Genomic DNA, 20,145 nt, shown 5'->3' on the forward strand with positions numbered 1-20,145 from the left:
GAATTCCACCAATCCAATCGCATTATCAACAATAACACAGTTTAATTGGCTATATTTGAACTCTGGCTTTAAAAATAGTGTGATGACAATGGAGTTATTTAAATGTCCCATTAAACTTGATAAATGTAACACAATAATTGAAGGTAGTGGGCTATTAATCACACTATTTACAATCACTGCCACTGGTCCGCCAACCTCCATCCAGCAATTGCGTTTCCCCATGTTCACCTCCGTTCGGTCCTTCGTTGTCGGCTTCGCTGCGCCGCTTCGCGTGGCCAGTAACCGCCAGATCAACCGCAAGCTCAAGCACCCTGCGACGCTGCGCAAGATCGCGCGTAAGGAAGCCGAGAACCCGGTGGAACTGGTACTCCCGCCCTTGAAGTTCCAGCCCACGTACGTTCCCGAGAAGGTGAGCTTCAACGGATGGTCCCCTGCGCGCGAGGAAGGGCCGTTGGAAGGCATTCCGTTCACTGTGAAGCGCACCGCGACCGGATTGCAACTGCCCGTGTACCGAGACTACCGCAACGGCCGGACGCGCATCATCACGATTGTCCGTCGCTACCACGGCGACGAAGCGGAGCTGCAGAACGAACTGTCCATCGTGTGCCAAGGCAAGACCGTCGTGAGCCGACCTGGTCGATTGGAAGTTGTGGGAGATTACTCCGCCGAGATCAAACAGTATTTTACCGGGTTGGGCTTTTAAGCTGACTACATATACGAAACCCACGTCGTCCTGTTGTCATGTCCAATTGTACATATGGTCACGTGGCTGGCCTGAGTGGAGTTGCATGGTATAACGAGGATTCATTATGACCGTCGGCTATTCCTTCACGAAGAATCAACCATCGATGTATCTAGTCACGTGTCCACTTCAAACGAATTCAGCACTAATGCGTTTGGATCCAGTTAGTCGATCTACTCTTGGAGGACAGTCTCCTTGTTGCCCGCCGCCGCTTTTCTCGCCTTCTTCGTCCACTTCTTGGGCTGCACGACCTCAGGGACCCACACAATGCCGTATGTGTCCAATTCTTGGGCGACCCAGCCATCCAACCGCTCAAGACAGTATTGACTTCGCAAGTCCTCCAAGGGGAACTTGACGCCATGCAATTCCTTGGGAAACGCAGCCTCGGCGGGCACGACGAACGTCGACAACACACTTGTGAGATTCGCACCAGCACCTTGCGTTTCATGCACGGATTGCACCACTTGGAGAAGAAGCTCTTGATCCTTCACGGAGAACGGAGCCTTCTTCCACGACGACATCGACCGCACCCCTTGGCGGCGCAACAGCCCACCAAGCATCGTCATCGCAGCACTCATCTCGACTTCGAATATGACGGACCAACCAATTGTCTCCCATCGACTAAATGCACCAATCACAAGGCCATGTTTGCATTTAGTAGGCACACCGTATACTAGAACATTGCACTGTTTATTCAAGCTATTTTGCATAGTATTACTAACCCCTATAGTACCCTTAGTCGACTGATAGCTTTGAGATACATGTACGTCTTCGTGGGCTAAGGTGGTGGGGAAGCTGGACCTGAACTACTGGCAGGGGCAACAAACAGGGAACGCAACTGCACATGAATATTGGGATTAAGGTGTGAAAATTGATGGTTCTGTCGTCCAGAGTCTAGATGGATTTGGTATCCATGGGCGCCCGGTATCCACCTACGACTTGAGGGACGGCAGTATACACGCTTTGCTGGGAATACACCATGATCTCTGCCGGCGGAGGGCTTCGCATGAGCTCGGCGCGGTACGAGAACGACCGTTGGATTGCAATGTACGTAAGGTAGATCTGGAAGATGTACGAGACTGTACCAAGCACAATCACGACCCATCCCCATGACGTGATCACTGGCCATTCAGACACGACAACGACCAGGACGATCGACGACAGCACTTGCAGGAACAAGATGAAGCAGTTCCCAAAGTAATACTACATGGCAGGAAGTCGATCAGTCATGTTGTATCCAGAATATGAAGCCATGCGTACGTACGAATTGGATGAAGCTGACTTTGCTTTGCACGACGGGGGTGAGCGTGCCGTAGTACCCCACGGCGGCGACCAGGAGCCCGAACAGGCCCGCCCACCACGTCAGGTACGTAAAGACGAACGAGACGAAGAAGACGGCGATCTGGACCACTGCGATCTGGCTACATGGTTCGCGGTGTTCGTACAAGAAGTGAGCTTGGGCGGATTCGTAGTCGTGCATGTTGCCAGGATGTGAAAATGGAATATGATGTTGAAATGTGGATCTTAAAAGATCCGCAGAAGCTGTGGACCAATCACATTGCAGGATGGGCGCGACCCTTCTACTTTGGAAAAAGAAGGCCACTGAAACCGACAGTTTTTAATATTCACTTGCCATTTGTATTGAATGGGAATGCCTGGAATTTAATTTCGATGGGCAATGTCCAAGGTAAGCTGCGAAAGCTACAATTTATAGTCCATTTGATCATGGTGAATGTACATTTGAAACGTGTGAAATAACGGGATAACCATAGCGTCCCAGTGTTTACCACCCATCACGTCGTGATGGTGTGAGCTTAGTGAGCTACAACAGCATCCCCATCTAACGTGACCCTATTCCAGCTCTTCCCATGCATGCGATGGTTCTCGTTAAAGGGAGTTCATGCCGTAGACGTCGGCCATGATGTTGGCAAGCATCCCCGCGAGGCTTGGGTCCGACATAGCCACCAGCGCCAAGTCCTTTTCGATCGGCAAGAAGTACGGAAGAGTCGCGGGTGCCAGCGACAGGTTCGCCAGCACTCCCACCGCCAGCCGCGCCGACTCGGCTCGACCCACGCAGGACGTCACGACGCCCACCAACCTCCGCATGGCATCCGGCAGCGACGCCACCGCCACACGCACCACGTCATGGCGGTCCGTAAGAAGGTACAGCAGATGCACCATGCGGTCACGGACTTGCATGTCCATCTTCCTCGATTCCGGCTCACCATCCCATCCCTTGGACGCAAACACCATGCCCATGTCCGCGCCCACTTCTACTCGATCCATCAACACCATCAATGTATTCGACTTTATTTTATCGAACAAAAACACACCCCATATGTTTCCACGAAAGCCTCTTCAACTGAAAATTCGAACTATTATTATAGATTCGGTAAAAATATTTCCAGACCCCGTCGAATCGACGCTATTGAGTAGATTTGATTGGCTCTTACAGAAGTATATTCAACCAATCAAAAACGCCAGCGTGATTCCATATTGATATTAGACAAACCACGGCGAATTTTGAAGCAAGTTTATAGCGAATTCGCCATATTTCTATTCTTTTTTCTATTTTCAAACCATCACGTCACATCGAATGATCAGCCAAGGGGGTCATAAAACTTGATCGACCAATCAAAACCCACAACCCAAAACAAGTGACCAATCAAATCAATACCGTTCAAGAGTTCGAAATTGGAGTGCCCAATCAAATGAGCAGAATCACCAAATCAGCAGACAATCGACCAATCAAAACCCAATACTCGTTTCGACCAAATATCCACATCGAATTAGTGTGATCTTGGACGATCAAGTCAGAAATATGATACTCAAGAATCGAACGATTTGGCAAACAATTGGCCCAAATTTTGGGTAAAACAAACAAAAATACCTAAAGATGACGGATACGACACTTGGCCACGCTCTTCCCACGGCACCGGCCACGCGTCGTCCGAGTCATCTCCATGAGGATGACAAGTTTCGTCGTCGTCGTCGTCGTTGTACACGGCAGTAGCAGGGTCAGGGTCGTCATCCTCCTGCAGCCACCCATCCTAAACGCGAACTAGTACTACTAGACGATCCCACTAGTATGTATTCGTACTACCTCGCGATTGCGACCACAGCCTTCGACCACCCGCGCAAGCAGCGCCCGGAAGGCCCCGTGTCGCATGACTCGATCTGCACAAGAAGGACTTTGCAGCCAATGGGAGAGGACTTGGGCGGCACTTAACACACTCGACCGCTTCTGGGACGACTCCAACAAGGTCCCCACCACTGCATCAATCCACGCATCCGACACATTCAGCGTAGTACTACTACTAGTAGTAGTACTAGTTGAACCCGCCAGCTAGTACAACCATCAATCATGTCTACTAACTAGTACGACGAGTGGTGGTCTAGTAATACTAGACGTACGTACGTACTTGCACTGCAACGTCCCACAATAAATCGACGGCTTCTCGGTTGTATCTGTCGAGTTGTTGAAGGGAGGAAGGTGGTGAGTAGCGCAACATGCGCGGCACGAGCGCAAGAAACGCCGCGTGGGAGGCCAGATGCGGCTGGTTGTCTGGAATCATGGACAGATTCCTCAAGATGTGGAGGACGCGGCACGTCCGGTCGGCGTGCATGATGGGATGGCCAAACACTCCATCGTGGTGGTTGTTGGTGGATGCCAGGATCGGAGCATGGGAAGGTGACGACAGCTGGCGGACGAGGGCGTCGAGGAGCCCGGGGACGTGCGACAGGAGGAGGTCGCAGTCGGGGTCTTTCGGTGCCCCGAATGAGAGCACAGTCAGTTGGTTGAGCGCCCACTCGACATGGTCTGGCAGGTTCGAGTCGAGCGCTAGCACCAACCGATGCATGACGCCCAAGTCTAACGAGGGATTCCATCAAATCGATCGAGGAATTATTCCATATCTAGAAAGGCTGAGACGTACCGCAGAGCTGGTTTCGATGTGTTTTCAACCGCTTGGTGACGACGGGCAGGGGTGTTTGCCGAATGCTTGTCGCGAGTTGGAGCTCGGCGTGGGTCGCAACGGGCTCTGCCATATCGTCATGACGCCCGCCTTCTTTCCTGGGGCCAATCTGATGGGATTCAAATCCACGCAACCACCTAAAACGATAACATACCCCATGAGAACCCTTCGTATATATATATATATGCCGAATGAGAACGTACGTCGAGTAGAGCACCTGCAGCTTGGACGGCGCGATCTTCAACTTCATGGAGAGAGAGATGCTAGTCCATCGGGAATGTTCGGACACAGCGTCGTACCCTCCCCGTTCGACCACTTCTTCGTACAGTTGAACAAGATCGATACTGCGGGGAATATTGAGCGTGAGATCTGGCACGGTCGGGAGCGCTTGTTGCTGCAGATGCGGCGATACTTTCTGGTAGTACGCCAGAAGACTCTGCAAGATGCGCGTCTTTCCCATGTTGCCGCGGCACAGAAGCTGGAGTTCCACCCATTGCTTTGATCCGCCACCGGCGGGCCGAGCTGGTTGCATCATGGCGACGAAAGTTCGTGGAGAAATGATTATCCGGAATTGGTCACCTTATCCGGATTTCCGCCACATTTGAAACATGGCCGACGAGCTGGCGCGGCTCGAGCAACTGCGCACGTCGTCGCGGGACTTGGTGGTCTACCTGGAGCAGGTCTGCGAGGAATTCGACATGATCCAAGGCGAGAATGAAAGTATGAACCATCATCAATATGTATCATGAAGGCTCATGTGGCTATAGAAGCGTTGCGCATCATGGAGAACTGGGCGGCGGTGTTCCAGACGGCCAAGGGAGTGGCGCGGATACAGCTTGCCCCCGATGGGTTGTCTGGCAGCTTCCGCCGCGATGCCACGTCTTCGTCCGCTTCCACCGACGGATGATGATGGCACGCATGTTCAAATTCGACACTTGAATCGTATATATATATATGTTATGCATGCTTGTGCTCATTCGCACAAGTCGACGTCATGAAAGCTCTCGTTTCCATTCGCTGCCATCGGCGCCACGGACGATGGCGACGACGGCAGCGCGCCATCCACCTCGACGAGGATAGTGTTGGCGCTGACCTTTCGAGTCCGCGCCATGTCGTTCTCGCTCGAGGGTTCCGTCGAGCGGACACATCCATCATCATCATTCTCGTCACCGTCGCCGCCGTGTTTCTTGAGCCATTCCGCCTTCCACGCACTAATGTCGCTCGACGATGGCGCGGAACAGCTTTCCTTGGACGAATGCTGGACCGACGACGTGTGGCCAACCTTGGACTTGCTTGCTTTGCGGTCCGAAGTAGTGGTTGTGACGGTCGAGATCGAGTCCTGGTCGTTAAAGGGAGGGTGATTCTTGGGTGTGTTCTTCTTCTTGGCCGCATGGGCCTTCTTATGGCATTGGCACCGCAACAGCCACAGGAACCGGTTGTTGGCGCCGTGCTTAAGGATGTAGTCATAAGTTCCCATGCGCAGCACCAACAGGTACACGTGAAACGACGTGAGGGCGCCGTAGGCAATGGCTAAGATGATGCAAACGGCGTTGTGGATCCAGAGGGCGGCTAGCGCCCCCCCCGACGTATTCCCGGTGGGCGAGTGTAGCGCTGCAATGTCAGCGTGCCACGTACTCGCCATGAGAATGCCCACCACGGCTTGGTATGACGTGAGAACCGTGCCTACGGCAGGGACGATTGGGGACTACTAGACAAGTACTAGTACTATAAAGGATGGTATACCAGACACAATGAGGATGAAAAATGGCTCGTAGTTGTTGTCGCCAATGCACGTGTTGAGCCTAAACTATATGGATAAGCTGCCGATGAATTGGTGTTCAAGTACAGTAGTAGTACTACTACTACGACATGTACATAGTACTACTACGAACCACGTGCAATGGTGGTCGAGGCCGGGACTGTTTTTATTGCACACGGTGCAATATCGCGTGGGCTTGGACGGCACAGGCACACACCACTTGGCGACAGCCTAGTCGATCTCTATGAATCAACAGAAGTAGATGGAACGATCATCGTTACGGTGGGGCTGGCTGGGTTGCGCACTTCACAGAGGAACCAGCACACGCCAAACACAGCCACGAACACGCCGTACGGAATCAGTACCCACAACGCCTAACACAAAGTCACTGGCTAAACAGATTGCAATATATAGGTATGACAAACCAGGAGGCCGGGAAGGTACGACGTGGTGAGAGCTACGAATGCCTAGGATGCCCATGTTGGTGGTGGAGTTGGATATGAGGTCAAACAAGTCGTACGGCAATGAGCACTGGCTGCAGCACCCAGCTCGTCACTTGGTCGCGGGAGAACGGGCGCTGGAAGCCCTGGATGCGCGTCACGCGTGTCATATTCAGACCACCACTGACTGCCCAGCATTCTCATATCTCCACTACAACAATGCTATATTTAGAATGACCATATCTCAATGGCCATTGGTTAGTTTCTATCCAATCCAATTGATCACACATTTTCACAAGCCAATCAATTACTCCGGAGTTTGTGTTTTCGGAGGTTTGGATTCGATAGAATACAATTATTTTGACCAATCCAATCGCTTTATACTTTTCATCAACTTCAAGTACAAAACGTGGCATCGTCTGTGGCGGTGCAGGCGAAACTTCCAAGTCCCAGTTAACGTTAGCATGGCCACTTGAGACCTTTGGTTCATATATTATGCCATCAAGTTCACATATACATCCGTCGCTTGGGTCGGTGGTTTCCTTTCAAAAGCGTAACTGTGGCATCGTTGGAAACTGACCGTTCAACCTCGGGAGTTGAGATTGCACAGCATGGGGATCCACGCCTTTGTGACGGGGCCACCGGGCAGCGGAAAGACGTCGCTGTGCAAGAAAGTGTGCGGGTTGCTACAACTAGAGCACCTGTCCACGGGAGACCTCCTCCGCGAACACATTCGACTTCGAACCGAGTACGGCAAAGTGGCCAAGAAGTGCATTGCCGCCAAGTCGCTCGTCCCGGACAGCGTCGTGATTGACATGATCGCGGACTGCATTGCCAAGCTAAAGGACTCGGAGGGCGGGTGGATCCTCGATGGTTTCCCTCGCACAGTCGACCAAGCCAAGGCGCTGCAAGTCAAAGGCGTGACTCCCAACGTTGTGCTGGTGCTAGAGGTACAATCTGCACTTGGCAACCCGAATCAACCATGAAATTCTGTCGTAGCTGCCCTCGTCCGAAGTTCGAGGCCGCCTTGTAGGGCGGCGGTTCGATCCTAAGACGGGAGACATCTACCACGCAGCCACGAATATGCCTCGGGACCTCGACGTGGCCGCCCGGCTGGTCCACGTACGATCGTTGTCGTGCTGCCACGTCATATCATTCGTTCGTTGTAGCGAGACGACGACACGCCCGAGAAAATTCCGTCGCGGGTCGACGCGTATGCGACGTACGGCCACGACACGAACCGAGAGTTCCTCGCGGTGGCCTTTCCCATCGACGCCGACGCGTCACTGGGGGACGTGGTGGGGGACGCCGTGCAGATTCTGCAGAGCCACAAGATGAAAAAGCCAGCCAGTTCCAACCAAAGCCACAACAGAGTTAATATCAACAACAACAACAACCAGCGGAACCAAGACATCGAGACCAAGCCCGCGGCGACATCGTTGGCTGAGGTTTCCGCCAAGAAGGTAGTACAAGACATGATAGCGATATATAGATATCCTGGTGCCAAGTGATGAATACATGATATGCACGATAGTTGGAGCCCGAAGAGACCGAGTTTAGTCCGCCCAAGTCGACGACGGCCTTTCGGCGGACGATTCCTAGCACCACGTTGGCGACTCCCACAGCCAACAAGATCGAGCACGAGATCCAACGCGTGGTTCTCCATGAAAACCAACCAACAACCCCCCCAAAAACCGCCATGGTTCGTACATGCGACAGGGTGTATGTTATGTACATACTATTCAAAGGCGATTTTTTGTAGGACGTGGTGACCAAGCAAGTGGACACGGAGAGGTTCAAGACGATGCTCATCTCTGGCTTTGACGTGATCAAGCATGGCCGCCGCGGAGCGCCGCACACGCGCACGGTACACACACAACGAACTTTGTTCTCAACACTTGACCACGTGGTCTGTACATAGCTATTTTGCGACGTCGAGCTGAAGCGCCTGTTCTGGCAAAAACCAGACAAGAAGGAGCTCAAGGCCAAGCTCGACCAAAGCATCGCCATCGCCGACGTGATCCAGGTCGTCCAAGGCATCAAGACCGACGTGTTCAAACGCTCGGGGGACACGGCCAAGACGGATCGGTACCTGTCGCTGATCGCAGACGACCGCACGTTGGACATTGAAGTCGCGTCAGACGAACTGTGCTCGCTACTGCTCCACGGACTGAATGCCATGTTAGTGTCGACTTAACCATCCTACGGACGTACTTACCTACCTACCCTGGGTTGCATAATAATCCTGTACTGTATCTCGTATTCTTGTCTACCCTCCACTTTGGCTTGAGTTTGCTTCAGTACTCCTTGGGTAGTTACTGTATATAACTTTACGGTGCCTAATGCAGAATCAAGTTGCGGAAGCTAGCTGGAGGCCACAGCCATGCATGTTAACCGAATCCCATGACTGGTCTGAACGTGATGCTACTACTACCGACAAGACTGGAAGCGACTAAACGATGTAGAACTCATTTCTTGAAGTTTGCAGCGTGGAAATCGCTGCCACTTCTACACACATAGAAGTTCCCTTACTTTGGCACGGAATTTTCAACAGTGATCAAAACAGGCTCGTCATACTTTTCAGCATGCTGGCCATCTGAACCTGCAGCTTATCGTGCACTAATCCAAGCTACCGACGATTTATTTCACTTGACTTCTCCGTGGCAAATTCGAAAATGACCTTTTAGTGAGGGCCAGTGATGAACGGACCAATCAGAAACGAATCCATTTATCCGGATGGGACATACACATGGGAAGAACCGAACCGATCCTAGTTTTATAAGTTATACCCAACTTTAGTTTCGGCTGAAATTTGGTTGAATAAGGACTTGAGGTTGAATAGAATTTGGGTGGCGCGATGGCTTTTCGAGGACGAGGACGCGGCCGTGGCGGCGGCGGCGGTGGCTTTGGCTCCCGCGGGATCAGCGTGGCAGACATCGTTGGCAGCACCATGGACGAATTGGGCATGTCACATACCCAATTGGTCAATCTATCGGTATGACAGATGCGCCGCATCATGTTGGCAGTCGACTGAATGGAGTGTTTGTTGTGCAGGGAGAAGGCAACGCGCTCTTTCCACCTGTGAAGCTGCCGGCGCCTGTGAAGCTCTCCGACTCAGACATGTACCTGGTGCACAAGATGCGTGTGGTCTCCGATCGCATGAACCACCTTTATCCTGTCGCGAAAACCGCCGACTCGGACTTGGAGGTCGTACATGTCACCGTCCCAGAGGTATTCTTCTCATTCCATTCTCGTTCCAAACCATGCTCAAGCGGCTGCGCGTTCCTTAGGTGTCGTTGGACGACCCGCATATGTGCTACGTGCCGAAAGAGATCAACGAGAACATCCGACATGACGGCGGTAGAAGTGTCGGCGGTGGCGCCGTCACCCCCATCCTTCGACCGCGCGCGTTCGAACACACGCTCAAGTCGTTGGAGCAGCGCGAACAAAAGTCGAAAGGCGGCGTCGACGATGCTGTCGTTGCCGCCGCCGACGACCTCGACATGGACGACGACGACATGGTACGTCCATCCTCCACTCCCGTCTTGCCGCGTCATCATGTTGGTTGCAGGAAGACGACGAAGATGTGGATTATGGCGTCGACCATTATGCGAGTGAAAACGACGAAGACAATTATGACGAAGAAGCTTTTTAAAACACTGAAAGTTTGTATGCACACATGGGATTTTTTTGGAAAACGAAATCACCCCCCTTTTTCCCGAGTTCAGACCCGACTGCAACGCCATCCCCATATTTACTTAGACCACGCGCTCGCCAGGGAGGAGCGCTTGGCTGCCGCCGCCCTTGTTCGGATCGTCGTCCTCGTCCTCTTCTTCTTCCTTGGGGTCCTTGTCCAATGGCCCGCCGCCGTTGATGTGGTCGTATAAGACTGCTGGCGCCAGGTTCATGAGCTTGGGGCGGGAAATGACATCCCCAGGACGCGGCCGAGTTCGCGGACGTCCACGGGGCTTGCCAGATGTACTTCGCACCTTTTTCTTCAGGTCATCAACCAAGACTAGAACGCACCTTGGTCATGGAATAAGAGTACGTGGACGAAGACGCAATACCTTCCCTGGACACGTTGGCTGTGCTTGAGTGGTCTTCCACAGATCCTGCCTTCATGACGGAAGCGGTGGCGCTGCCGTCGTGGTCTTTCCCGTTCTTGACTTGTGGAGCAACCATGATCGGGTTCATAGGGAACTTGAATCCCATTGGCATCAACGGCATACCGAATGGCCACATGGGCATGGATAGGGGTTGATCGGCGGAGTTGATCGAAGGCGTCGACTGCTGGGCCAGCGACTTCTTGGACGGCCGACCGCGCTTCTTTTTCTTCGGGATTTCGTCGACCAGTCCAACCCCAGACCCTTGGGGGAAAGGCAGCATCATGGGCATCATCATCGTCATGGGAAACATCATTGCCGTCATAGGTATGACCGGTGCAGTCGCCGCAGTATCTTTCTTTGGGAGCTCCTTCTTGTCCGCAGCGACAGCGTCATCAGCCTTGTCGGTTGGCTTCTTGTCATTGTCCTCCTCGAGATGATGGGTTGCGGAAGCGATTTCTGATTGCTCATCATCCTCTCCATGGCTTTCCTCATCTCCACTTGCGGTAGTTCCATCGTCTTCTAGCTTGGGAAGCTTGCGCTTCTTGCGCGGCACCAGGTCGTCGTGCTGCTGCTGCTTCATCGTGTTTGGAAATTTGAATTTGGATATGCTGCTGGAATTTTAACCAACCTTCGCGAAGCGTGACTACATACAAAGTTCAAGATCAAATCGCCCCCCGCGGTCCCCGACCCCTTCTTCTTTCGATCATTTCAGCCAATCACAGGCCGAAGGAATCCATTGCAACTGGCTATGTCTTCCTTTTCAGCCAATCACAAGCCGAGAATCATTACCACCCCTGGCGACACTCCTTCATAAAAGAACCGAATTTCTCCGATTTAGATTATGCCCAATCAGCACTGCGTATCAACCCACACTCCCAGTTGACCAAACCATAAGCGATACAGTATCCACGACCTACTATAGTATAATTAATGCATGCACACACTTGCCAATATCATTGAAAGTATTTTCATATTGTCTTGTGAAAACGTGATGAAAGGGGGTAGTTAGTGCTTTACGAAGGCAAACCATTGAAAACATCCATGGCTGAGTTGATTTATTTATTACCTTGTGATTTGTAATGACGTACTACCTTTTCTATTGTTCACAACTCTGTGTACTACCTTCGAAGTATTATATACTTGATATATATATATATCCTCCAGCAAATGATATCAATCGAACTTCGAACTTGTCCATATGGGTTCCTTCTGGCGTTCACACTGCTGCATCATGTGCCTCTTTCCAGCGAGTGCTTCTCCATAAGAAAGCCACCTGTATACATTGCAGCTAGAACCCCCCCCCCCCACTGCATACCATAACTCTTCATCCTGTCGGCCTTTCAACGGACGTCTTCGGAAGCTTTGGCGATTTTCATCACCGAATCAAATGGCCGTAAATTCGAAATTCGAAGCAAAACACAAATAATTTTGCAGCGCCAGGATCCATTTTCCGATTGCTTGACGACATGCGAGTTCCATTCGCCGTCGTCGTGTGCGTTGTCGGCGCTTTCTGCAGCGTCGTCTTGTGGTACTCTGTGACGATGATCCCTGCCGACGAATCCATCCTCAGTGCGTACTTCGCCCACCTTCATCCTCCACGCCACTAACACATTGCGATGTAGGCACCGATTTCCGCGACGGCATGAATGTGATCGCAGACGAACGCGCTATGTTGCGACAGGTCGTGGAGCGGCCGTACGATGCGCAAAACCCCACGGGATTTCCATTGTCTTCAACGACTACCAGTCGCCCTGCCACCACCACGAACACACCGACCACGTCGATGGAGGTTGCGAACGCCACCATCTCTACATCGTAGTATCAACAGTTTTAAATTATTATTGCTATGTGTTGTACGCGCTACGGTCACATCCCATCGTGATCACGACAAACGCTCGCGATCATTTGGCAGACTGTCCCTTTCGCTGGTAAAACAAAATGTACGCGCTGGCGCTCGCCGCGTTTGGTTTCTTGAGCGCGGACACGGTCTCGTCGTTGAAGTCGTACCAGTTGCCGTTTTCGGGGTTGCGGCATTCGCTAAAGTATCCCCAAACACATCAATCGTCACGTTCCCCGCGAGTCCAGGTGGTACTTACGCCGTGTAATGCCCGCCATTCAACGTTCCCGTGTGGTGGATCATGCCGACGAGGTCGTACTCCCAGCACTTGTCGTAGTCTACTCACGCCGCATCGCTTGAATCCCACCATGGTATTGTCGATATATTCGAAATTGGAGTGGGGTTCTCAATCATCGAAACAGGCAGGCAATCGATCGACCAATCAAAACCCAGAACATGAATTCAGTGGCCAATCAAAATCCACTCTTCGACGAAATATCCACATCGAATTAGTAATTAGTGTGACACTGGAATCTCTTTACATACAAAAGTCAAAGAATCGATCGATAGATTTGGCGAATAATCAAAAGTCCAAATGTTAGGTAATAGAATGACAATAATATACAATAGAGTGTAGTTACAGATGTTGTCTTTGCTGCAGAATTCTTTGATTTCGAGCCCTTCGGTGGGGAATTTCACCGCCGTGGACACTTTGTCGCGGCTGAACGTCGAGTACGAGAACCGTTTTAGGTGCAGCACGAGCACATTCGGGCACCTACATACAGTACAAATATAGCATTGATTGGTCGTACATATCAATAGCACGAGAGAGATAGGAAATACTGTAGTAGTAGTAGTAGTAGTACCGCTGCAGGCAAATGGACTTGACCACAGACCGATGGGCTTTGCATTTGGCGCAGTAGAACGCGTCCTCGTCCTTCATGTGCTCTTCCTCCGTATAAGCCCGTAGACAGTCGTGCACTGTGCACATGGACGTGTCTTCGTTGGAAGACGTGGACTTGAACGCGCCAAAGCGGATCGCGCCGCCTTTGGCTTTTTTCGGCACGGGTAACTTTCAACATGACGTTCTCGTGAGGACACATACAGTAAGTATATGTGACGTGGTTGATTGTCCATTCAAAACAAATATATAGCGTTGCATCGACTGGGATTCGATAATGACCAAACCCAGAACTGTATTCAAGTGGCCAATCATATTCTCCACCCGATTATTTTGGTTTTTCCATCTCGAATCGACACAACCAAATGTACAGAAGAATGATTTAGCCAAATCTAATTATAGGAAATATCATCAACGTCAAATTAGTGTGTGACTTCAATTAGTGTGATACCAATCCCCACAGGACACTTTTTTACATACCAAACTCAGTAACTACAAAGAATCGATCGATGGCTTTGGCGAATTAGCTCAAAAGTCCAAACATGGGGTACAAGATACTAGACAATACTAGTAGGAACTAGTGGAGTATCGCGTACCGACAAGTCCCAAAATACGTCGAAACATATGGACCGATGGCTGCATGTTTGACAGGTAACTTCGGATCGCAGCTGGCCGCAAAACTGCTCGGACAAGGCACTTGCGTTGCGCTGGATGTAGTACTGCCAGTACTCGTCCGACAGGTCGCGCTCGGGGGCATGCGGACGATCTGATTCGCAGAATCAGACAGATCAGACTCAGAATCAGACTCCTCAACCTGGGATTTCATAGTAGGCGGGTTTTTTCAGAATCCGGTTCAAGTCTTCGTGCAACCCGTCGAGGAGAAACCGGAGAAACTCTTGGGCGTCGTGCTGGTCGTACCCAATAAACCGCGACGCGAGCTTCCCCACCACGCGCTTGAGCTCGACGGGGCGCGTCGACGAAAACTCTGCCCCGCTCCACAACGCTTGGGATAAATCCCCAAACACGCTGCTCGTAGAACGTCAAAACAAGTGGGAGATTTCCCCACAAAGATTGATCGATCGATCGTACCAGGCGAGCTTGCCCGCGGTGGGACTCGATCCGTTCAACTCGTGCAAATGGGCGTTGCTGCGAAAGTACTTCATCACGCTGTGCACGTTGTTCAGGCACTGCAAGCAACTGTTCATGAAGCTATAGTATGTAGTATGCGTGAATACATGTGCGATTTATATATATATATATACCCCCGACCGAACCATTGTTAGGACCATAACATCGAGTTGTATGTATATATATGTACCATGTATTGCCCAGATTTTGCAGCCCCACAGCGCCTTTGCACGACAACGAGGACCCTCCCGCGACGACAATGCTTGGCTGCAACGACGAGTTTGAGAACGAGCGGGTGCCGATGGTGATACTCTCGAGCTTGTCACTTGGCATGGTATCCCGTCGCGGCTCTTTGTTGCTACTGCTTTGGACCCCGGGGTACGTCACAGTGTTGGTGGGGGGAAGCAGCACCTTGGCGTTGCCGTCGTCGTCGTAGTTCATAGAGGCGTCATTGGTCTCGTCGGCTGGCCGCTTGGAATCCGTAGATGACGTGGCATTCGGTTGGTTGCCCAAGGGGTACACCGTCGCGCGAGGAGACTCCCGCACAGTTGCCCGCGACGATGGACCTCGAGCCAGAAGCCTCGAGTGGAGACGGGATGACGAGGATGTCGCAGTGGACGTGTCGATGTGGTCGGATGGCGAGGGTGGTTGCTTCCGACGTGAGCCCGTGCGATTGGACACTATCGGTGGTTTCTTTTGTCAGGGACTGGTATAGATCAGTCAGTCGGCTACGTACCCATGCGCTCCATCTTCTGGAGCATGTCTTCGTCAGAGACGGAGGTAGGTCCCGCCACGTCCAAGTTGTTGTTGGGGTACCCCGACGCCGTCGACGTCCCGTTCACTAGTTGAGGTTGAAGTTGTTGCTGTGGTGCTGCAGAAACGGTCGCGCTCTGCCACGATGAATTGGCCAGGCTCAGTGCAGCAGTCTTGGCCATATAGATGCACTTGATCGTGGTGCCAGCACACCAGGTTTGCAAATGACCGCCAGCGTCCTTCGTTCGTTGGGGAGTCTGTGATTGGTCAGTTGTTTTTGGAATCTCGACGTTGATTGGACAGTTTGTCAACGCCGAGATCCAACACCGTGATTGGCTCGGTTTGTATCTTGGAGAGGCACATAAGATTAATTGTGTATAATACAACATTCGAGAGTAGTTAACTGTAAAAACTAGTACTATTTCGTAGAGTACAAGATTATCATGATTGTGCGTCCTCAAAGATATCGTCGGCGTCGACGGCGCGGGCCTGCCTCAGTCCTCCTTCTTCTTCGCCATCTTCGTCGTCGCCTTCTGCTTCTTCAGCATGGGACGTCGTGACACTCATCGCGGCGATCGTCAGCGCTTCCTTCAACGTATCCACTTCGTCCTTGTACTCCTGGAGCGCCAAACTCAGAGTCGTTTTGGCCTGGTACTCTTTCTCGAGTGCATCTTCGAGTCGTTGGAGTTTTAGCGCCGCCGCGTCCACCGCCTGCCCAGAACAAAAAACGCAGTGGGAATGGAGACAATGATAAAACATGGGGTACCTGCTTCTCGATCTCCAACAGGTTGGCGGTGGCCGCATGCTGGGACCGCTCGTCGTTTAGGAACGTGTTGACGAGGCGAAAGATGCGCCACAGGCGAAACACGCCGAGAAGTCGCAGCCCTGGCACATCTCTGTATAAGACATAACATTGAGCCATGCATTGTCGATGTACCCTTGGATTGCCGCGACAGTTCCCATGAAAACGACGAGACAACAACCCCAAAGTCGATGCCGTAGCCGATGTGGGTGAAAAATGCGAGCTGGAAGACCCAAATGAGCACCGCAAGCTCAATCATGAACAAAATCAACGTAAAGCCACCGAAGGATTGCAACAATTGGCCTAGGATTGGCGGCACAACCACGCCAGTCTGCGCAAGGAGGTCTAGGACGAGACTGGCCACAGCTGCTGCCACGTCCAACACCACCAGTGCAATCATCACCGCCTGCGTTTCTCTCCATTCGATGAAGGCACCGATGGCTTGTGACTTGGAGCGGCCCACTGGGACGTACTGGGAAGCGTCGTCACCCGCTGCTGCCTTCTTCGGCTCATGCATGTGGATCTTGAAAGGGTCGGCTCCTGTCATTGGTCGGAATTGGATCCAACCTCTGATAAATAATGCACAGTGGAACTTTGTATTTAAATAACCTGTATATTTGGATTATCGAAGAATACAGACCAAGTAAAGGCAGTCGCGGTATACTGAAACCAAGTGAAATCTTGCCTGAAGCAATCCATGGAATGAACTTTGCATTTGACCATGGCGCGGGAGGACAGCAACGTGCCGGTACTGGAGGCGGCACGTGAAGACGACCCAACAAACAACCGCGGCAACTTCACACGGAACCTGAACAAGGAAGAGGACAGTTCCGTGGCGAAGAAGATGTTCTTTGGCGGCCTCGCGCTCCTCCCTTGGCTCTGGGCCGTGAACGTGTTCCACTACAGAGCGCAGTTCCTCGACGGCACCATCGACCCAAAGACTACTATCTGTGCGTCCGTTTTCGAGTACTTGTGTGCATTTGGATTCATGATGTTCTTCATAGGGGTGCGTCGGTCGTTTGCCGGCTTCGTCTTCGTCACGCTCATCTTTGTGGCTTGGGTTGTGACGTTTCAACTGTCGTGGAAGGCGAACGGGTGGCAGAAGCTGCTGCTCGTCGTGCCCCCAGAAGATCTCGACCAGGGATGGTAGATCCTATTCAATCAAGTGCCGCCATCACAGCGACATGACATGCATAAGCATCCAATTTATTGTCGGTATTATCTCTCTCTCATCCATCAAGTGCAGCAGAAATCCATGAGATGCCTTCCGAATAAAACTCATAAACACGTAAAAGAGCTAAAACGCCCCGCGTTTTATAATCAAATCCAGTATTACCTACACCGAAATACGTTTAAACAATTACCCTGTAAACCTCACGGCAAAACAACCACGCCATGGCCGGTACGCGGCTGCATGTCCTCCTGAGCTTGCTGATCCCGATCCTACTCATTGCGCCGTACGCCTACCACCTCCTGCTTGTGCCTCGATCGCCGCTTCCTTTCGATGACATCCAAGCTATAGACATCCATGCATCCACGGAAGCTCTGCGGTCTCACGTCGTCAACTCCGAGACCATCACCTTCCTGCAGGTCCATGCCACCCCCCCTTCTTTCCCCGTGCTTCCTCGTACCTCAAGAGTCTCGTCGTTGGAGTACCCTTCGCTTTCGCCATCCATTCCTGCTCTCCACGACTCGCCACATGCGCAAGACCGTGCATTGAAGTCGTGGCTCCACGCAGCCAACTTGACCGATCGCGCCGTCATTGTTCTGCTCTGTCAAGACAGCAAGCAGGATGCTGACTCGTCCGTGACAATGGGAGTACATCGACACGGGTGGTCCACGGGCTGCTACCTGTCCATCGACCAGCAGCGCCTTCTCGTCGACACACTGTTCCCACCTCCGTCCTCGGCCAACACGTCGACAAAGCTGGCGCTCAAGTATCGTTTCAGCTTTACTGTCTTGAACGAGAAGCCCCATGAAGAGTCCGCGCTTGCAGACGCATGGAACACTGCGCTGTCCTCGGCGTTGGCGCCGTTGTTCGAACCGTTTGCCGACGCCGTCGCGTCGACGCTGGCCGCCGTGACCATCGACACCCAGCGCGTCGAGTTTGGCAAGCTGGCCCAGGTTGGTTAAACGGCAAGTTACCTCTGTTAATGTTTGGGGAGTGGTAGGTTTACCGCGTGGACCCAACAACCCACGCCACGTATGTGACCACGGCCGACCTCCAACACGTACGTTAAACTACTGCCATTAACTAACTAAAAATAGTTTTAACTAACTAAAAATTGTTTTAACTAACTAACAATAGTTTAAATCGGCCAATGATTTTGCCACTACGTCCGTGTTGGCAGACCGCGAACATGTGGTTCATTTCGTGGTGCGTGAAACTACACGTCCACACAAACAGACTTGGTTAACAACTGACACCTTCCCCCATAGGCGGCCATCCCCGCTGCCGCGTCGTTCCATATTCGATCGTCGCATTCAGCGGATCCTACGCCGGAATATGCATTTGTCATCCCTGGGTATGGCAGCGTGGCGATTCTGCATACTCCCGACGACGTGCCGCGCATCATGAGAACCTTTCTCTTCCACGCGCGGCATCTCCTCGGCCTCGGCGCGTTTCCATCTTCGGCAACCCACTCGATCACATTCCTTCCGTCATCTTCTGGGGTTGCAGACTGGGAACTCGACATCCTCGTCAATCGTTATCTCCTCCGGTACGTGTACTACTTACTTGAACCACCTGTGTACTTTAACGAGTAACGGATCTACTCTTAACGAGTAACTAACGGATCTCTTAACGAGTAACTAACGAATTTCTTAACGAGTAACTAACGAATTTCTTAACGAGTAACTAACAAACCTCTTAACGAGTAACTAACGAATCTCTTATCGAGTAACTAACAAATCTCTTAACGAGTAACTAACGAACCTCACCTCTTAACGAGTAACTAACGAACCTCACCTCTTAACGAGTAACTAACGAATCTCTTAACGAGTAACGAATCTCTTAACGAGTAACGAATCTCTTAACGAGTAACGAATCTCTTAACGAGTAACTAACGAATCTGTTAGCGAGTAACGAATCTCTTAACGAGTAACTAACGAATCTGTTAGCGAGTAACGAATCTCTTAACGAGTAACGAATCTGTTAACGAGTAACAAGTCTCTTAACGAGTAATGCATCTCGTGTGTAGGCACTACCATACAACGGTGCGGACGTTGCAGTCGCTTGCGTCGTTAGTTGCGTCCATGCCCCAGATGGCCGTCCTGCCGCGCACGTCGGCATTAGTCGAGAGTTCCTTAGCTGCCCTCCATGACGTGGCAACTTCCGTGCCCAAGGCCCAAACATTTCGCACCAAGTTGGTCGCAGTTCGACACGCGTTGCTTGCGGTGGAAGAGGCGTACTACGACCCGACCATGGTGTCCCAGCTGTACTTTCCCGAAGATCAGATTTACTTTGTCTTTTGCCCGTTGCTGCTGCCGTTGCTCGTGCCACTACTCGGAGGCGTCGTGCGCGAAGTCAAGCGCATGCGAAAACCAGTTCGAGTTGTCGATTAACTAAATGTGGTGTCGATTAACTAAATGTGGTGTCGATTAACTAAATGCGTTGTCGATTAACTAACCGTGTACGTATCGATTAACTACAATAGAGGTGTCGATTAACTTTTGGTGTGTGGTCGATTAACTAACCGTAACT

General features: G+C 51.6%; 14 protein-coding genes across 16 annotated transcripts; 7 read left to right on the forward strand and 7 right to left on the reverse strand.

Moving 5' to 3' along the window:
* The first annotated feature begins 178 nt into the window (after positions 1-178).
* On the forward strand, positions 179-734 carry H257_14079 (hypothetical protein). Its single transcript, XM_009841811.1, has one exon. The coding sequence runs from the start codon at positions 221-223 to the stop codon at positions 701-703; it is 483 nt and encodes a 160-aa protein (XP_009840113.1). The 5' UTR covers positions 179-220; the 3' UTR covers positions 704-734.
* Positions 735-779: 45 nt separating this feature from the next.
* H257_14080 (hypothetical protein) lies at positions 780-1,357 on the reverse strand. Its single transcript, XM_009841812.1, has one exon. It carries the CDS (start codon positions 1,318-1,320, stop codon positions 916-918), a length of 405 nt encoding a protein of 134 aa, XP_009840114.1. The 5' UTR covers positions 1,321-1,357; the 3' UTR covers positions 780-915.
* Positions 1,358-1,570: 213 nt separating this feature from the next.
* H257_14081 (hypothetical protein) lies at positions 1,571-2,249 on the reverse strand. Its single transcript, XM_009841813.1, has 2 exons — positions 2,007-2,249; positions 1,571-1,945 (listed from the first exon to the last, which is right to left on the reverse strand). Exons 1-2 carry the CDS (start codon positions 2,220-2,222, stop codon positions 1,637-1,639), a joined length of 525 nt encoding a protein of 174 aa, XP_009840115.1. The 5' UTR covers positions 2,223-2,249; the 3' UTR covers positions 1,571-1,636.
* A 183-nt stretch (positions 2,250-2,432) lies between these two features.
* H257_14082 lies at positions 2,433-5,276 on the reverse strand. 2 transcript variants are annotated; one of them, XM_009841814.1, is made up of 6 exons: positions 4,920-5,276; positions 4,678-4,853; positions 4,165-4,613; positions 3,846-4,088; positions 3,633-3,792; positions 2,433-3,015 (listed from the first exon to the last, which is right to left on the reverse strand). In XM_009841814.1, the coding sequence occupies exons 1-6, from the start codon at positions 5,249-5,251 to the stop codon at positions 2,630-2,632; spliced, it is 1,746 nt and encodes a 581-aa protein (XP_009840116.1). In that variant the 5' UTR covers positions 5,252-5,276; the 3' UTR covers positions 2,433-2,629. The 2 variants fall into 2 exon arrangements, with proteins under 2 accessions (XP_009840116.1, XP_009840117.1); XM_009841815.1 differs by having other exon boundaries at positions 3,633-4,088; positions 4,920-5,251.
* A 34-nt stretch (positions 5,277-5,310) lies between these two features.
* Positions 5,311-5,820, forward strand: H257_14083 (hypothetical protein). The gene is made up of 2 exons (XM_009841816.1): positions 5,311-5,436; positions 5,484-5,820. Exons 1-2 carry the CDS (start codon positions 5,325-5,327, stop codon positions 5,621-5,623), a joined length of 252 nt encoding a protein of 83 aa, XP_009840118.1. The 5' UTR covers positions 5,311-5,324; the 3' UTR covers positions 5,624-5,820.
* H257_14084 (hypothetical protein) lies at positions 5,313-7,101 on the reverse strand. The gene is made up of 6 exons (XM_009841817.1): positions 6,996-7,101; positions 6,901-6,942; positions 6,757-6,849; positions 6,609-6,706; positions 6,460-6,518; positions 5,313-6,399 (listed from the first exon to the last, which is right to left on the reverse strand). The coding sequence occupies exons 1-6, from the start codon at positions 7,083-7,085 to the stop codon at positions 5,690-5,692; spliced, it is 1,092 nt and encodes a 363-aa protein (XP_009840119.1). The 5' UTR covers positions 7,086-7,101; the 3' UTR covers positions 5,313-5,689.
* Positions 7,102-7,474: 373 nt separating this feature from the next.
* On the forward strand, positions 7,475-9,193 carry H257_14085 (hypothetical protein). Its single transcript, XM_009841818.1, has 6 exons — positions 7,475-7,865; positions 7,915-8,037; positions 8,085-8,378; positions 8,450-8,617; positions 8,678-8,782; positions 8,837-9,193. Exons 1-6 carry the CDS (start codon positions 7,527-7,529, stop codon positions 9,110-9,112), a joined length of 1,305 nt encoding a protein of 434 aa, XP_009840120.1. The 5' UTR covers positions 7,475-7,526; the 3' UTR covers positions 9,113-9,193.
* A 528-nt stretch (positions 9,194-9,721) lies between these two features.
* On the forward strand, positions 9,722-11,615 carry H257_14086 (hypothetical protein). Its single transcript, XM_009841819.1, has 4 exons — positions 9,722-9,910; positions 9,970-10,146; positions 10,206-10,436; positions 10,487-11,615. The coding sequence occupies exons 1-4, from the start codon at positions 9,773-9,775 to the stop codon at positions 10,568-10,570; spliced, it is 630 nt and encodes a 209-aa protein (XP_009840121.1). The 5' UTR covers positions 9,722-9,772; the 3' UTR covers positions 10,571-11,615.
* Positions 10,549-11,611, reverse strand: H257_14087 (hypothetical protein). Its single transcript, XM_009841820.1, has 2 exons — positions 10,983-11,611; positions 10,549-10,930 (listed from the first exon to the last, which is right to left on the reverse strand). Exons 1-2 carry the CDS (start codon positions 11,599-11,601, stop codon positions 10,674-10,676), a joined length of 876 nt encoding a protein of 291 aa, XP_009840122.1. The 5' UTR covers positions 11,602-11,611; the 3' UTR covers positions 10,549-10,673.
* An 842-nt stretch (positions 11,616-12,457) lies between the features above and the next one.
* Positions 12,458-12,892, forward strand: H257_14088 (hypothetical protein). The gene is made up of 2 exons (XM_009841821.1): positions 12,458-12,590; positions 12,644-12,892. The coding sequence occupies exons 1-2, from the start codon at positions 12,488-12,490 to the stop codon at positions 12,838-12,840; spliced, it is 300 nt and encodes a 99-aa protein (XP_009840123.1). The 5' UTR covers positions 12,458-12,487; the 3' UTR covers positions 12,841-12,892.
* Positions 12,893-13,416: 524 nt separating this feature from the next.
* Positions 13,417-15,854, reverse strand: H257_14089 (hypothetical protein). The gene is made up of 6 exons (XM_009841822.1): positions 15,624-15,854; positions 15,078-15,567; positions 14,849-14,968; positions 14,574-14,785; positions 13,725-14,525; positions 13,417-13,633 (listed from the first exon to the last, which is right to left on the reverse strand). The coding sequence occupies exons 1-5, from the start codon at positions 15,820-15,822 to the stop codon at positions 14,317-14,319; spliced, it is 1,230 nt and encodes a 409-aa protein (XP_009840124.1). The 5' UTR covers positions 15,823-15,854; the 3' UTR covers positions 13,417-13,633; positions 13,725-14,316.
* A 157-nt stretch (positions 15,855-16,011) lies between these two features.
* Positions 16,012-16,989, reverse strand: H257_14090 (hypothetical protein; the record flags this gene model as incomplete). The annotated part of the gene is made up of 3 exons (XM_009841823.1): positions 16,012-16,351; positions 16,407-16,525; positions 16,578-16,989. 3 exons carry the CDS (start codon positions 16,987-16,989, stop codon positions 16,082-16,084), a joined length of 801 nt encoding a protein of 266 aa, XP_009840125.1. The 3' UTR covers positions 16,012-16,081.
* A 72-nt stretch (positions 16,990-17,061) lies between these two features.
* Positions 17,062-17,783, forward strand: H257_14091 (hypothetical protein). The gene is made up of 2 exons (XM_009841824.1): positions 17,062-17,392; positions 17,447-17,783. Exons 1-2 carry the CDS (start codon positions 17,164-17,166, stop codon positions 17,590-17,592), a joined length of 375 nt encoding a protein of 124 aa, XP_009840126.1. The 5' UTR covers positions 17,062-17,163; the 3' UTR covers positions 17,593-17,783.
* On the forward strand, positions 17,781-20,100 carry H257_14092. Of its 2 annotated transcripts, none has more exons than XM_009841826.1 (5): positions 17,781-18,566; positions 18,614-18,673; positions 18,751-18,816; positions 18,882-19,162; positions 19,643-20,100. In XM_009841826.1, the coding sequence occupies exons 1-5, from the start codon at positions 17,838-17,840 to the stop codon at positions 20,004-20,006; spliced, it is 1,500 nt and encodes a 499-aa protein (XP_009840128.1). In that variant the 5' UTR covers positions 17,781-17,837; the 3' UTR covers positions 20,007-20,100. The 2 variants fall into 2 exon arrangements, with proteins under 2 accessions (XP_009840128.1, XP_009840127.1); XM_009841825.1 differs by having other exon boundaries at positions 18,751-18,819; positions 19,643-20,055.
* The last annotated feature ends 45 nt before the right edge of the window (positions 20,101-20,145 follow it).

The sequence above is a fragment of the Aphanomyces astaci genome (genome assembly GCF_000520075.1).
Source record: "Aphanomyces astaci strain APO3 unplaced genomic scaffold supercont1.53, whole genome shotgun sequence".
Taxonomy (NCBI): Eukaryota; Oomycota; class Saprolegniomycetes; order Saprolegniales; family Verrucalvaceae; genus Aphanomyces; species Aphanomyces astaci.

What these genes read in the sequence shown, in the direction of transcription:
- H257_14079 (XM_009841811.1), top strand. Translation starts at nt 221, where the DNA reads ATGTTCACCTCCGTTCGGTCCTTCGTTGTCGGCTTCGCTGCGCCGCTT.
- H257_14080 (XM_009841812.1), bottom strand. Translation starts at nt 1,320, where the DNA reads ATGAGTGCTGCGATGACGATGCTTGGTGGGCTGTTGCGCCGCCAAGGG.
- H257_14081 (XM_009841813.1), bottom strand. Translation starts at nt 2,222, where the DNA reads ATGCACGACTACGAATCCGCCCAAGCTCACTTCTTGTACGAACACCGC. An exon ending in AAGTCAGCTTCATCCAATTC is followed by an intron (nt 1,946 to 2,006) that starts GTACGTACGCAT and finishes CCTGCCATGTAG; the next exon opens with TATTACTTTGGGAACTGCTT.
- H257_14082 (XM_009841814.1), bottom strand. Translation starts at nt 5,251, where the DNA reads ATGATGCAACCAGCTCGGCCCGCCGGTGGCGGATCAAAGCAATGGGTG. An exon ending in GCTGTGGTCGCAATCGCGAG is followed by an intron (nt 3,793 to 3,845) that starts GTAGTACGAATA and finishes GTTCGCGTTTAG; the next exon opens with GATGGGTGGCTGCAGGAGGA. An exon ending in GTCGTATCCGTCATCTTTAG is followed by an intron (nt 3,016 to 3,632) that starts GTATTTTTGTTT and finishes TGGATCGAGTAG; the next exon opens with AAGTGGGCGCGGACATGGGC.
- H257_14083 (XM_009841816.1), top strand. Translation starts at nt 5,325, where the DNA reads ATGGCCGACGAGCTGGCGCGGCTCGAGCAACTGCGCACGTCGTCGCGG. An exon ending in GATCCAAGGCGAGAATGAAA is followed by an intron (nt 5,437 to 5,483) that starts GTATGAACCATC and finishes ATGTGGCTATAG; the next exon opens with AAGCGTTGCGCATCATGGAG.
- H257_14084 (XM_009841817.1), bottom strand. Translation starts at nt 7,085, where the DNA reads ATGACACGCGTGACGCGCATCCAGGGCTTCCAGCGCCCGTTCTCCCGC. An exon ending in TGCAGCCAGTGCTCATTGCC is followed by an intron (nt 6,943 to 6,995) that starts GTACGACTTGTT and finishes TGGGCATCCTAG; the next exon opens with GCATTCGTAGCTCTCACCAC. An exon ending in CTCGACCACCATTGCACGTG is followed by an intron (nt 6,519 to 6,608) that starts GTTCGTAGTAGT and finishes CATATAGTTTAG; the next exon opens with GCTCAACACGTGCATTGGCG.
- H257_14085 (XM_009841818.1), top strand. Translation starts at nt 7,527, where the DNA reads ATGGGGATCCACGCCTTTGTGACGGGGCCACCGGGCAGCGGAAAGACG. An exon ending in TGGCCGCCCGGCTGGTCCAC is followed by an intron (nt 8,038 to 8,084) that starts GTACGATCGTTG and finishes CGTTCGTTGTAG; the next exon opens with CGAGACGACGACACGCCCGA. An exon ending in GAGCGCCGCACACGCGCACG is followed by an intron (nt 8,783 to 8,836) that starts GTACACACACAA and finishes GTCTGTACATAG; the next exon opens with CTATTTTGCGACGTCGAGCT.
- H257_14086 (XM_009841819.1), top strand. Translation starts at nt 9,773, where the DNA reads ATGGCTTTTCGAGGACGAGGACGCGGCCGTGGCGGCGGCGGCGGTGGC. An exon ending in CCCAATTGGTCAATCTATCG is followed by an intron (nt 9,911 to 9,969) that starts GTATGACAGATG and finishes TTTGTTGTGCAG; the next exon opens with GGAGAAGGCAACGCGCTCTT. An exon ending in ACATGGACGACGACGACATG is followed by an intron (nt 10,437 to 10,486) that starts GTACGTCCATCC and finishes TGTTGGTTGCAG; the next exon opens with GAAGACGACGAAGATGTGGA.
- H257_14087 (XM_009841820.1), bottom strand. Translation starts at nt 11,601, where the DNA reads ATGAAGCAGCAGCAGCACGACGACCTGGTGCCGCGCAAGAAGCGCAAG. An exon ending in AGCCAACGTGTCCAGGGAAG is followed by an intron (nt 10,931 to 10,982) that starts GTATTGCGTCTT and finishes GGTGCGTTCTAG; the next exon opens with TCTTGGTTGATGACCTGAAG.
- H257_14088 (XM_009841821.1), top strand. Translation starts at nt 12,488, where the DNA reads ATGCGAGTTCCATTCGCCGTCGTCGTGTGCGTTGTCGGCGCTTTCTGC. An exon ending in TGCCGACGAATCCATCCTCA is followed by an intron (nt 12,591 to 12,643) that starts GTGCGTACTTCG and finishes ATTGCGATGTAG; the next exon opens with GCACCGATTTCCGCGACGGC.
- H257_14089 (XM_009841822.1), bottom strand. Translation starts at nt 15,822, where the DNA reads ATGGCCAAGACTGCTGCACTGAGCCTGGCCAATTCATCGTGGCAGAGC. An exon ending in CAAAATCTGGGCAATACATG is followed by an intron (nt 14,969 to 15,077) that starts GTACATATATAT and finishes TACATACTATAG; the next exon opens with CTTCATGAACAGTTGCTTGC. An exon ending in ACCGCGGGCAAGCTCGCCTG is followed by an intron (nt 14,786 to 14,848) that starts GTACGATCGATC and finishes TTCTACGAGCAG; the next exon opens with CGTGTTTGGGGATTTATCCC.
- H257_14091 (XM_009841824.1), top strand. Translation starts at nt 17,164, where the DNA reads ATGGCGCGGGAGGACAGCAACGTGCCGGTACTGGAGGCGGCACGTGAA. An exon ending in CGACCCAAAGACTACTATCT is followed by an intron (nt 17,393 to 17,446) that starts GTGCGTCCGTTT and finishes TGTTCTTCATAG; the next exon opens with GGGTGCGTCGGTCGTTTGCC.
- H257_14092 (XM_009841825.1), top strand. Translation starts at nt 17,838, where the DNA reads ATGGCCGGTACGCGGCTGCATGTCCTCCTGAGCTTGCTGATCCCGATC. An exon ending in CCACGGCCGACCTCCAACAC is followed by an intron (nt 18,674 to 18,750) that starts GTACGTTAAACT and finishes AACTAACAATAG; the next exon opens with TTTAAATCGGCCAATGATTT. An exon ending in AACATGTGGTTCATTTCGTG is followed by an intron (nt 18,820 to 18,881) that starts GTGCGTGAAACT and finishes CTTCCCCCATAG; the next exon opens with GCGGCCATCCCCGCTGCCGC.